Source organism: Gracilinanus agilis, chromosome 6 (assembly GCF_016433145.1).
Source record: "Gracilinanus agilis isolate LMUSP501 chromosome 6, AgileGrace, whole genome shotgun sequence".
Classification (NCBI taxonomy): domain Eukaryota; kingdom Metazoa; phylum Chordata; class Mammalia; order Didelphimorphia; family Didelphidae; genus Gracilinanus; species Gracilinanus agilis.
The window spans coordinates 168,372,124-168,386,114 of NC_058135.1; the positions used below are offsets into that span (position 1 = coordinate 168,372,124).

The window sequence follows — 13,991 nt, forward strand, 5'->3', positions numbered from 1 at the left end:
GGAAGAGGATTAATGGAGGTGTGTGTGGGGGTGGGGTGGGGTGGGGTTGGTTGGGATTAAAGAGGGAGCTAGGAATAGGGGGTGGGGAATGTTCCTCTTTTTTCCTCCCCAGAGTTGAAGGTTCAGACAAACTTGCGCAGCCTGGACAGTTAGGGGGAAGGAATGGGAGGGGTACCGAGGTGGGCACCTATCAATGCCCATTTAAGCTTTTTCTAGAAAAGGCTATCCATAAAAATCAGGTCCTGCTTTCCCCTCCCACCCGGACCCCAACCCCCCATCGCACAAACACACACACGCTCCTCCAGTGATGAGCGCGCTGGGTGAGTGTGTCAGAGTGTGAGCGTGACAGCAAGTGTGTGTGTGTGCCCGTGCGGGTGCCAACCGCTGTGTGATCTCTCCGCTCCCTGGACTAGGCATTTGCGAGACGAGGATCGTGAACCGGCTTAAAGTATGGCATGTTGCAAAGATGGTTTCTACCAAGAAGGAGCCAGGAACCACGATGTCCTCCGGGGTCAGTTTAACCCTCCTGCACTTCCTGTGCCTGGCGGCTTGGTGAGTACTTCCCTGAGGGCCTGGGGGCGTAGGGTGCAGGGGGTCCCAGTGGCCAGCTAGTTCCCAGGACACCCACGCGGAGCTTTGGACTCTGACTGAACCGAACCTTTCTTGGCACCTGGTAAAAGGGATAACCGGAGGGAATGAGGGGAAAGAGCCTGTGTGCATGTGTGGAGGGTAGGGGGAGAGGATTGCAGAGAGAGGGCTCCCAGTTTGACCATTTCTTTCTTTTTTTTTTTTTTCCCATCACTTCACCTCCTCCCCATTTACTCATTCCTCTCCCACTCCCCCACCCCCACTCAGCTTCTTCCAATAATGCTTCAGGTGAAGGGCTTTGACCCTTGAAAAATCAATTCATTATTCCTTATATCTTTCAGTTATCCTTTTCTGTATTTCATACATTTTTGTTGTTTTTGTTGGTTTTTGTGGTGCAGTTTAAACGAACCCCCAGGAGATCCCAAAAAGGAGGAGAAATTACGACCAGAGAATTTCACCCGCATCCTGGACAGTTTACTCGATGGTTATGACAACAGACTGCGTCCTGGATTTGGGGGTATGAATGATTTCAAACGCAAGTGTGTCCTGTCCCTCCTGTCTGTCAGTCTCTGCATCTGCCTGTCTGTCTGTCTTTGGGGATATCCGTAGGTATGCTTCTTATGTAAATATAAATCTGTCTCTGTTCCTGTCATAGTCTCTGGCTCAGTCTCTGTCTCTTTAATTTCTATCTCTTTGTGATAATTATGACATAAATACCACCCCCACCCTTTCCTTCCTTCCTCTACCTCACTTCTCCATAGTAGTCTTTTCTTTCTTTCATAGCACCCAGGATCTCTTAGTCTAGGTGGGTGAGAGATTAGGGAATTAAAAAAAAAGTATCACCATATCTTAGTACCACTTAGGTAAAGAGTTTGGAGTTACTTTTGGTCTGGGGCTCAATGTGGACACATTCCTTTTCCTGAACACTCTGGGTTGTTCCTGAAAAACTTCACCTGTGGTCTTTCCACTAGAATAAAATAAGCAGGTGTGTTCTGCAAAATTCAGAAATTGAGGGAAACACAAGCACTTGCTCGTGGAAGGTCTTTCTCTTGGAAGGTATTTGATTCTCTTCTATGGTTTTAAGAGACTGCTAAGGTCCTTCATGAATACATTCTGAACGCTTAAAATGGGCAGTGTACTTTTCCAGATTCTGTGCAATACATGAAAATGGCTAAGAGTTTCCCTACTCCTAAGGACTTTATGGTTTGTGAGAAGAATAAAGTCTTGATTAGGTCATTACTGTAGGTATGTAGAGCAAGGAGAGAATATTTCCATAAAGGATGATCAGAGATCAGAAAGATCTTCTTTTGGAAGAACTATAGCATCTCAGTCTTCAGAAGTATTTCAGAAACCAAATTATTCAACACACCTGAGCAAGAAACATCACTATAAACTTAAGAAGTGGTCACTTAGCTTTTTTTGGAAGTCATTTGGTGAGGAGAGAACACTGAGCTGTCCTGTTTAACTTCTGCTTAGCTCTAGTTGTAAGGAAATTCTTCCTTATATCAAACATAAATTTGCCTCTTTTCAACTTCTACCCATTGCTCCTAATTCTGTCTTCCAGTGCCAAACAGCATGATTGTAGGCCTTTAAATATTGGGATAGCTATCATTTCTCACTAGGTCTTCTTTTCTCTGGCCTACACTCCCTCAATTCCTTCAACTAATCCACACAATTTTATATTAATGACCTTCCCAATACTGGTTAAATCTTCCAGATGCTCCATAGTTTATCTTTTCTAAAATGTAGTCTCTAGAAGTGAACCCAATACTCATAATGGGGTTTGATTAGGTCAGACTACAGCAGTTTTGTAAATTGCCTCAATGTTACCTAAAAGCACATTAGCTTTATTGGATGTCTATCACACATTAATTTATATTAAGTTTGTAGTTTACTAACACCCCTACTACACTGTGTGTAACCACATTGTATTTGTGACATTGAATTCTTGAATCTAAGGTGAGACTTTACATTTACTTTGAATTCTAACTTAATTCAGCCCAACTTCTAGTTCTTTTGAGATCTAGCATTGGGTTAGATGGGGCAGAGAGATACAGCTTTCTGAATGCTTTGAGTAAAGGTTATAGTATAGTTTGGTTGAAATGGAGTTGATGATGAGAGTAGTTTGAAATAATACTGAAGAAGTAGGTTGTAGGTGGCATTTGAGTTGGGCTTTAAAGGTAGAATCTTGATAGTTGAGGCCTAGAAGTGAACAGGGAGAGGAAAGGCAGACCTAGGCAGTACTAGCAAGGGTCTAAGCATGAGTCGTATTGATTAGACCTTTAATTCATGGTTTAAGAAAAAATTTAATCTTGTGTTTTTTTCAAAATTTTTAATTTATGTTTATACATATTTGGGATATACAGTTGAAAAGGAAGGCTGGGATAAGGAGTTTGAACTTTCATAGACAACAGGGAGCCATAGAACATTTTTTATAATTTTTTTTCCTCTTACTCCATCAAGTCCAAAGGAGATCAACCTCATTAAAACCCATATGGAAATGTGTATCATAGGATCATGTTTCTAGTGCTAGAAGAAACCTAAGAAATCATATAGTCTTAACTACATTTTACAAATGTGGAAACTGAAACCAAAGGGAGATACATGATTTGTCCAGTGTCTCATAGGTAGAGAGAATCAGAAGTGAGATTAGAATTCAGATTCTCTGACTCCAGAGCCAGTCCTGTTTCTTCTTAATCCTGGGAATTTATACTAGGAAAACAAAGAAACAAAAGCAATTATATTTCAGGACTATGACTTTTCTATAGGGATATATTCCTCTGAATAGTAAGTTCCTTGGTTTTATGTACAATCTTAGAATGTTGGAGTGGGAAGGAACCTTTGAGGTAATCTTTTACAGCCCCCTCATTTTATAAATGAAGAATCTGAAATCTTTAGAGGTGAAATGACTTGCCAAATGTCACGTAGGTAGAAAGTACCATAGTTAGGATTTGAGGACAGCCACTCAAACTCAAGTTCTATGCTCTTTCTGCCAAACTATAAAGAAAAGTTGGTGATTAACCAAGGATATATTTTTTCTTTTTTAAATGCTAGCTCAAGAGTTTCCCTAAGTGCCTGAGTGATTCTAATGTCATTATAAAAATAGCACCCTAGGAAAATCAGGAAACAGTTTGGTCATTTTAGACAATTATGCTGCTAAAGGAGGGTTTTATTTGGAAATAGTTTAAATATAAAATTTAAAGAGAATAAAGGTATTATGATTAAGTTGTCCTGGGGATAGAAGTAATGGGGTGGCTAAATGCAATACTGTTGTTATTATAAGACATATATTTAATTACCTTAATTTATTATTGTTGACTTTGACTTAATATGGTCTAATACACATACATTGAAAACTTTATAGGATAGAATTTCATTCCTATTATTTAGAATATTAACAGTGGATTACTCAATAAATATTTATTATACAAATCAAATTTTCCTCTTTGTCTTCAGGTCTATGTTAGCAAATATTTATTTCATAAAGTGATTCATAATTTGAAAGTGAACTGCCCATTGATTTATGGAGAGTACTTCAAGTGTCACAGAGGGTAAGAATTCATACCAAAAGAGAACATATGGGCTTTCATTATGTTAATGTCATATCTCTCTGAAAATCAAGAGAAAATTCAGTATTAAAGTCACATCTGCAAGTTTTCTTCCTTCTCTGAAATGCACTACTTTAAAGGAAATTTTAACTTTTTGAAGGTGAAATATAAAACACTTGGCTTTTGATGACACACAAAAAAGTCATAAGGAAAGGCTTACTTTCTTGTTCTGCTAACTGTTAACAGATAAGTCGTTTTTATGTCTTTGCTTAAACACTAAACAAACTTATTAAGTTCTTTTTAAAATAAAAGTTAAAATGGAAGATTAATCAATCAGCAGGCATTTAATTTGGATCTTAGTTGACAGCCTGCTCATTAGATGAGGCAGGAGTTTGAATAGATTTGGGACTTAAATAGACTGTTTTTTTTTATTGTGGAGGGGAAAGAAAATGGGATGGTTTTTACTACCTCCTGGCTCCTGTCTCCTGCCTCTTGCCTCCTGCCTTATCCTTGACCTTCCATGTTTCTATCTTTTTCTCCTTACCCCAGTCATTTTTGGGATAAGAAAGTATGTGTATGTGTGGGGAGAGAGGATGGTGAGGGAAAGAGGAAGGGAAGAACTTAAAACAGATCCCAAACCTCAGAAGGAAATATGAATTAAAGCATTCTAATATGAAATTAAGAGCAACCCTGTGCTTTATTCCACTTATACCTCTAGCTGTGATTTAGAAGCTACTTGTGTTCCTGAAGGAAGTTTGATTAGTAATATTTCAGGCACTTTTGGATCATACAGTAAATGAAACATAACCTAAAATATCTGGATTCTTTGGGACCAGATGTGATGGAGTTATAGGAAGTAGTTCAGAATGTTATTGTAGAATGAATATTGGATGTAATAGAAGAGATCTTGGATTCAATGTCATCTCTACTCTTTGTTTTTTGATCTGGGCAAGTTACTTTGCCTTTCTGGACCTCAGCTTCATCTCTAAAATGAGGGTCTTGCATGAGACCGCCCTTAAGTTCCCTCTCGGTTCTTTGATTTTATGATTCCATGATTTCATTGTCTTAGGCAATCCACTGAAGCTCCTTTGAGTTAGGGAAGAAGGTGCAAAGGTTCATGTTTTCAAGTAGGCATCATAAAGGGTTTTAGAACACACTCCTGGAGATTGGGAGAGAAAATTTAACTTCCCATGAATTTCCAAGCCTGCTTATATGGATTTCCAAAGGATTAGAACAAACCTTGTTATTACTGATTGTGGTTGCCCACTTAAAGTGGACAAAAAATTGTAAGTTTTATCAAAATGAATCATGAAGTGCACAATATTATTGCTCAGTTTGGTAAAATTAAAAGATTCAGTAGCAAACCATGAAACTTCAAAAATGTGAAACTCATTAGTATTATTTATCAAGTGCATCAGAATATTAGCTTCCAAGTATTCTCCATATCTTGCCCCCAAATCTTGAAATTATATACAATTTGGTTAATAAAAATGATTATTTTTGTATTTGGTGTATTATTTCTGATAATAGCTATCATTTAGATAGTGATTTGTTGTTTGCAAAGCACTTTGTAAAGATTACCTCATTTTATCCTCATAACAGAAGGTAGGTATGATTAGTATCTCCATCTTGCAGTTGTGAAAAATGAAGTAAACAACAGTTAAGTGATTTGCCCAGGGTGACACGAGTATTTAGTTTCTGAAACTACATTTCCTGACTATAGGTCCACTTTTCTTATCCACTACACCTTTTAATTCTCTCTCTCTCTGTTTCTCTGTCTCTCTCTGTCTCTCTGTTTCTCTCTGACTCTTCTTTTAATTTGCTTTGGAATATAATAGACATTTATTTTCCTGTATTAAAAAAATACTGGACCTGCTGACACCCTGCCTAATACTGGTGCATTTAAATATATGAAAATATTCAGTATTTTGTAAATTACTTTATAGATTAAGGACATGTTTTATATATTTTGATCATCATGAAACTGCCCTAGAAAATGTAATTGAATAGTATTGATAGTTTTTTATTAGACACTTTTACTAAATGAGATACTTTTTTACTGGACCCATTAGACTCTTTAATCTGAATTCATGTACCATTAAACCTAATGGTTCTTTTACTTGTTTTAGAGGGTTTGACAATTTAAAGAGAATTTGTGTTTCTAAGGAATAAAAAAGAATGAATTTATTACTGAGTTATCTAATCTTACATCCTCCCTTGCACTGACACCCAAACAAAGCCCCTAAGAAAATGCTACATTTACATACAAGAACTGCATAAATATTTGTTAGCTTTTGGTGCAATTCTACCCAAATGGACCCTGTACTCTAGGATGGTAAGCCATGTTTTCATATGCAACTAATAAAAGGCAAGGAGTCATCCTTTTTTTGAAATTTTTGCTGGGCACCCTACCAATGGGTTCACTATTTGAACTAATACTAATAGGCTGAACCTCTTGATTGTGGGGCTATTTACACTTAAATACATCAGGACATTTAGGAGTTAGATATACAGCCCAAAGAGTTTTGAGACACAGCTATGTCCAGGTGGCCTGATTTGAAAAGGGAGTTTCTGAAGTTCCTGAGAGCATGTACTTTCAGAATTTCTTCATTTTTATCTAGGAATTAATTTTGGACCAGCCCAGCATTCATTGCAATTTGTTACATCAGTTGGGTGAATTGCAGTGAAAAGGACATTAGATAATGAACTTGGGGAAGACCCTCAAAAAGGAGAATTTTTGTGAGTTCTCAAGGCTAAAATAAAATGAAAAGCTGTTGGTTGTCTGAGAAATAGATGTATAGGCATTGTTTATACTAATGATATAAAACTCAAATAGAAATGGGTAGACTACATATTGACTTAGAAAATTACAAATTAACATTTTGCCCTATTGTATTTTTATTTACTTTTTAAACATTTCCCAGTTATATTTTAACCTAGCCCACTCAGGGAGCTGGCTTCCTTGAGTTAATGCTTGTGGTTTACACTGTCCATATTCACCTGCAAATTTACAGGTTTCTACTTCCTGTTGTGTGTGTGTGTGTGTGTGTGTGTGTGTGTGTGTGTGTATGTGTGTGTGTGTGTATGTGTTTTATTGCCTACTAAATAAAATATCCCTTCTCTAGACAGTCAAAAGGCAGCAAGATGTCTCAGAGAGTGTTGGGTCTGCAGTGAGGAAGATGAGTTCAAATTTGGTATTATCTCCTAGATATTTGATCGTGGGCAAGTCTGTTTGCCTGAGTTTCCTCATTTGTAAAATGTGTTAGAGAATGAACTGAAAAATGACACCAGAATCTTTGCCAAGAAAACCCTAAATGGGGTCCTGAAGAATTATATATTATAGAACAATAACACTTCCTATTATAATTTACAATTATTTGCCCTTGGTTTAGTCCTCCCTACTACCTACCCCCTCTTTTAGAGGGTAATGTGGATTTTACCAAAGAAAGAGCAATGGTTTGTGAAGTCAGAAGACATAGATTCACTGTGAGTTCTACCAGTTGCTTGTTATATGACTGGGCAAGTTACTGAGCCATATTTAGGACTTGTTCATTATTACACCAAACTGTAATCATTCTTCCTTTCCTTGTTGAATACCTCTGGGAAGCTGAGGATTCTGGGAGAGAAACTGTTGTTTTACAGAGCAGTGCAAAGTCCCACTAAGTCAGGAATACTTTCCTTCCAGTGCTGATGTTATGGAAAGCGAGATTCCAGTCTACAAGGTCGCATGGCAATCAGAAGTTTACAATGAGAAAAATTCCAGAAAAGGCTGATGGTTCTAGTCAGGGGATAAGGGTATGACTCCATGATAGGAAGGCTGTCTGAGACAGAGTAGGAGTGGGAGAACCAGAGTCCTTTCTGTATTATTACAAACTGACCAATTTTTCACTCACTTTTGGGGTGAGAATATTGTTTCTTTGGCACTGTTCCTTTGCAGCAGATATACCTTCCTGTAGCTATATACTGTAAAGAAGACTATTTTTAATGTCCCAGTACAAGCTGTTTACAGAAAATTGTATTAAGTGGTAGCCTTTATTGATTATATTCAATGTAAATTGATTGCTTTCGTGTTTCTAGTTTTTCTATATCAGTTTTCTAAATGAGATGCCTAGAAGATTTCAAATAGTAAATAGTGAATGGTGTAAGTAAATAGCATATGGATCATTGAATGATAAATATTATTTCACTCCATTCATTCAAGACATTTAAGAGGTTATTGTGTTTAAGGCACTGTGCCAAACCACTTTTGGAGGCATAAAGGAAAAGCCAGCGTCCTTTTCATTAAAGAATTTATAACCAAGAATATTATTCTTAGCCCTATTGGGAAGATAGATTGATTCATAACTATTTTATCTATTGGAGGAAATGTAGCATAGTGAATTTTCTTCTGATGTTGGAGTCAGAAAGACATGAATTAAAAATCTTCCTCTGACAATATTGTGTGACTCGTGAGAAGATCCTTGACCTCTTTTTGAGTCAGGTTAACTCTTTTAAGATTTACATAAGTTATAGATACTTCAAAGAGTCCATCAGGAGAAGGATTTTCTACACTAATGGCATAATATTTTGCATATATTACAAAATGCAAAATTATAAACATGAGTAATTATAAGAAAATTATCACTATTATTTAATTAATATTTACTATTAAGTTACTAATAAAATAATCTGATTGTCATAAAGTTAATTGTCAGTTTAGAATTCTGGAAGGAATAAAAATGATCAAGTTTGAGAGCTTGGTATATATCAGCAGACAGATTTAGAAATTCCTATGCTTCCTTGAAATGTTTAATGTATAATACAGGCATCAATTATTTGAGGTGGAAGAGACTATAGAAAGATCATGGATCCAAACTACCATTTACTGATTGAAGAAGGGGGTAGAGTAGGGAGAACTTCGGTTCTTTTTTCTACAAACACAAATGTATTTGAAATGCCCCCACTCCCACCATTCATGTTTGCTTAGAATCATATAAAAATGAAAAATTCCACAATATGCCAAATTATGATGTATATGTATGTGGATGTGTATATACATATAGTTACATACATACATATGTATTTCTTCCTTAATTAGGCCCAAGGCAACTAAATTCTCAGCTTCATAAGAAAGCCAATTGCTACCAGGTTAATTATGTATGCACATATATGATTATATGGATATATATACATTTTCAAAGAAATATTTTTAATATTAAGAGAATTTCTTTTAAAAATAATGAAGAACTCAGCATTTTGGAGGCTAATATGAACCAGAGGTAAATGTAACTGAATCCTTCTGAGCTTCATTTTGGCTTACACTGAAGCCATTATGGCTGAAAAATGTATTGTTTAGACTAGACTCAGAATTCAGTAAGTGGAGCTACTGTACTGATGTTGCTGAATGACTCAATTGCTTCAGCTTCATTTGTATCTGCAGTTATATAAGGTAAGTTCTCACGTAGGTAGGACATCACAAAAGCAAGGATCAACCATAGCCCTTCCCTCTTGGCATCCAAAAGCTGAAGATCGAATTTGATCCTGGTGGGTTTTTTAATGGTGCCTTTATAGTGTATTTTGAGTGTTGGTGTTTGCTAAGTATACATCAAAAACCCATTTGATATGTGCAATTCCAGGAGTATTTCAATTTACATGAGACCTATGTACAGCTAAGTTTTATAAAAAGATTTCAATCTGTTCTCAGGATCTCAGCTTTCTTTTCTGTTTTGGTTATGAGGTCTTTCAGAAGCTGAAAAGATGAGCTTTCATAGCATTGTCTTTGGCAATTCGTAAGATCAATAATTATAAACCTCTAAGACCAGATTTGTATAAATGACCCACTGAAGGTGCTCTCAGTTTAGTCAAGAAAGTGACATGGTAACATGTGGAGTTTGTCATGGAGTCAATTTTTGTAGTGGTTGTTATCACCACATCATTCTACTGACTCATAATGAGCTTGTGGTCTACTCACTCGTCCCCCTGCCTTTTGCCATCATAAAATCATAGAGTAGGAAGAGAGACCGTTTAATCCAATCCTTTTCTTTTCCAGTGAAAATTGAGACTCAGGGAAGTTCAGGAACTTGTCCCAGGACATGTAAATAGCATCAAAAATGGGGACGATTTTCAGACATGTGTGCTTGTGAAACTGACTTTTCAAATCCAAATGTGAGTTTATATGAAATCTCATTCTTTGTATTTGTACCCCGATAAAGTAGAAGAGTGCCTGTCATATAAGATGCTGTTGTTGAGTAGGTTTTCAGTCATCTCTGACTCTTCATGACTCTTTTGTGGTTTTCTTGGCAAAGATCTTGGAGTGATTTGCCATTTCCTTCTCCAGCTCTTTTTACAGATGAAGAAACTGAAGCAAACCATGTTAAGTGGCTTTACCAATCACCCAGCTAGTGTCTGAGGCCAGATTTGAACTCGGGAAGAGGAGTCTTCCTGATTCCAGGTCTGGTGCTCCATCCACTGTGCCACCTAGTTACCTGTCACATAGTAGGCATTTATTTAATAAATACATTTTGAGAGAATGATGGATTGAGTCTAGGTTCCAAAGCTCTTTCTGAACAAGATGTTTTGGGCTCCTCTCTTGCTATAAATGATATTAACTATCCCTTCTAGCTTTATGATACTTGTAAATATGATAAGGCTGTCTTCTATGCCTTTATTCAAATCATAGATAAAATGCTAAACAGCTGAAAGCCAAGCATAGATCCTGGGGAAATATTGAAGACCTCTAGTCATGGTGACACTGAACCATTAATAATTCTTTGAATTCAGCCATATAACCAGTTTTTAATTGGCAAAATCATATAATCATCTAATAAACATTTCTCCATTATATACTAGTTAATGAATTAATTCAGAACATAAAATTCTCCAATCGCTTGATAGTTACCCATATATTTTATTTTGTATACAACATTGACCCCTGTCTCAGTTTTAAAACACATCAGAATCCTCAGACTGATTCAGTAATGCTCAGATAGCTACATAAATCCTTTGGAATGAATTATATGTGGCTAAACATAGCTTTTTGAGTTGTCACTTACTGTGACTCAGCTAGCAACATGAAGCAGCAAGGCTTGATTTTATTCTGTGGTTATTACATGTCTGCCATTATTTAGATCAAAGGAGAAAATATTTGTAAAGTGTTTAGCACAGGCCTAGCACATAGTAGGTCCTGATTCTCTCTGCCATGAGAAGAAGCCTTGTGGAACCCTAAGAATATGGCTAAAGAGTCAGAACTCTTCAGATCCATTCCTTATTCTTAATATGCTACATGTGTGACCTTGGGAAAATTGTTTGACCTCCCTAAATGTGAGTTTCCTCACTGGTAAAATAGGGTAATCAAACTTCCCCTGCTTATTTAAGTCTGTGATCCTAGGATATGATTTTAACAGGGTCATTGTGAGGATTATATGAGATGATGGGGGTAGAAATGTTTTGAAAATTGTGAAGTTTCATACAAATAAAAGGCATGGTTATATCATCATTTAGGCATATTCTCTTGTCATCATCCTGGTTTTCTAAAGGAGTAGGTTATGATATTTTGGTCTCAGTCTTGCTTCAAGCTGCTAGACTATATTTGAAGTGATCTTTAGGTCATATTTGATTTTGAAAGCCATTTTGAAGAGAGAAAAACTCCTTTCAACTTCAAGACTAATGTAATGATAGAGGTCCAATTGAGAACATACTGGGAGTCTGGAAAAGGACAGATTGCAAATAAAGGCCAAAGGTGGTAAGATGAGCCATACCAAAGGCCTCTTAACCTATTTTTGATACTTGGAAAACCTAATTTTTCTTTAAGAAATAGGAATTTTTTATTAATATTAATTTGTCATATTTTTCATAGTTATGTGTTTATTATAGGTAAGGGGCATGAGAAAGTTGCTTTGCCATTTTAGAGACCGTCATATGAAGAAGAAAACTGATGGTTATCATTGATAATATAGACATGGGCATACTCAACAGATTTTATAGCTAATTTGAACATTTATGTACTTTGTACCTTAATATACTATGTAAGAAACATGACAAATTTCCATTATATTTTTATCAATTTCATTTGCAAATATAGCCCATTTGACTCTTCAGAAACCATTTCTAATAACAAAGAATTAGAAATTAAGAAGAAAAAAAAAAGAAAGCAGTTCAGTAATATAATAAAGCTAACTTTTATATAATACTTTAAAGATAGGTCATTTTGTCTTCACAACAGTCCTTGGAGATATTATTATCTCCATTTTACAGATGATGAAATTGAGGGAGGCAAAAGTTAAATGACTTACCCAGGATCACACACAACTAATAAGTATCTGAGGCAGGATTTAAAACTAGGTCTTCCCGACCACAAGTTCAGAACTATATTCACTCTACCACCTAGCTGCCTAGAACTAATCATTCCATCAATTGCATCTGATATCATATAAATAAGTTATTCACACTCATAGTCCCCCACTTCTGCACAGAAGGTAGCAGTACATTTTCTCCTCTCTTTTTAGTGCTGAGCAGGGTAATTACATAGTCCTCCCTCACAACCCTCGTCCCACCCCACCATCCCTGTTTTAGTTGCTCTTTATACATTTGCAGTGGAGTAGTCATTGCATGTTTTATTTTCTTGGTTCTTCTAACTTCACTTTGCATCCCCTAATACAAATCTTCCTATGCTTCTCACTGTTGGTCAAATGGGTAAATACAGCATTATTATTTGCTTAGTATGTACAGTGCGTTTTTTTAAGCACTGGGGGTATGAGTTCTAAAGCAAAGTTGTCTTTGCCCATAAGGACTTCATATTCTAATGGAGACAATGTACACGGAAGGCTTTATCTGCCAGTCAGATGGAAAGGTCTCTTGTGACTTATGGTACAGTAACATAGCAGATGGCAATGCATCTTTTTAAATGTCATTTCCACCGACAAAGATCATAATTGTTTCTGATACTGATCTGTTTGCCAGTGCCAAGGATTTTGGTAGCAAGAATATTATTTTCTGGGACATTAATAACTGTGGCTGTAGCACCTGCAGGATCTGTTGCCAGGCTGCTTCACAGAATGATGGTTATGGGGAAACAGCCATTACCATTGCCTAAGACATTTGTATTCCCCAAACTCGTGGGTTCAGGATCCTAGGCTGTTTCCATTAATGTCAGGGAGGAAATGGTCATCAAGGGAGTGGCTTGATTTGCCTTGATCTGTGCTTCCTCCTGTTTCACTCTCAGGGTGCCTTGATACTGTATTCTTTGCATTCATTTATTCTTATATTGCAGGAAAACATCCTATTAATGTTAGACTTTTATTTAGCTCTTCCCAATTAATGAACATTTAAATTGTTTCTAGTTCTTTGCTCATTCACAAATGCTGTTATAAAGATTTTGGTATTTATTGGATCTTTTTTTTTCCTACCCTCCTTTCCCATCCCCTCTTCTCCTCTCCTCTCCTCTCCCCTCTTCTCCTCTCCTTTACCCTCTTCTCTTCTCCTCTTCTCTCCTCCTCTGTCTCTGTCTGTCTGTCTCTGTCTGTCTCTGTCTGTCTGCCCATCTCTCTCATATTTGACCTTTTTTGTGCAGTATGCTTAGCATTGGCACATTTAAGTCAAAGGACATGGACATTTAATTATTTTGTTAGATTAATATTATTCCAAATTGCTTTTTAGAATGGCTCAATCAACTTATACCAACAATGTATTTGTGTTCCTGTCTTTTCACAACTCCCTCAACCGTTTATTCCCAGCCATTGTTATCTTTGACAATTTGCTGAGTGGGAGATTAAACTTTGTGTTAAAAACAAAACAAAACAAAAACAAAAAACAATCATTTGGAACATTGTTTCATGTGGTTGTAAAAAGTTTGTGATTTAGCCTTCAAGAGTATTTGTT

At 36.5% G+C, this 13,991-nt stretch overlaps 1 protein-coding gene across 3 annotated transcripts in view; it reads left to right on the plus strand.

Moving 5' to 3' along the window:
* The first annotated feature begins 406 nt into the window (after positions 1-406).
* GABRA4 (gamma-aminobutyric acid type A receptor subunit alpha4) overlaps positions 407-13,991 on the plus strand; it is a 101,956-nt gene continuing 88,371 nt past the window's right edge. For 2 of the 3 annotated variants that reach the window (XM_044680030.1, XM_044680031.1), the window contains exons 1-2: positions 456-482; positions 985-1,105. In XM_044680030.1, coding sequence (XP_044535965.1) covers positions 456-482; positions 985-1,105 — 148 coding nt within the window. Of the gene's footprint in view, positions 553-984; positions 1,106-13,991 lie in introns of all 3 variants that reach the window. The other variant, XM_044680032.1, reaches the window with a different exon arrangement.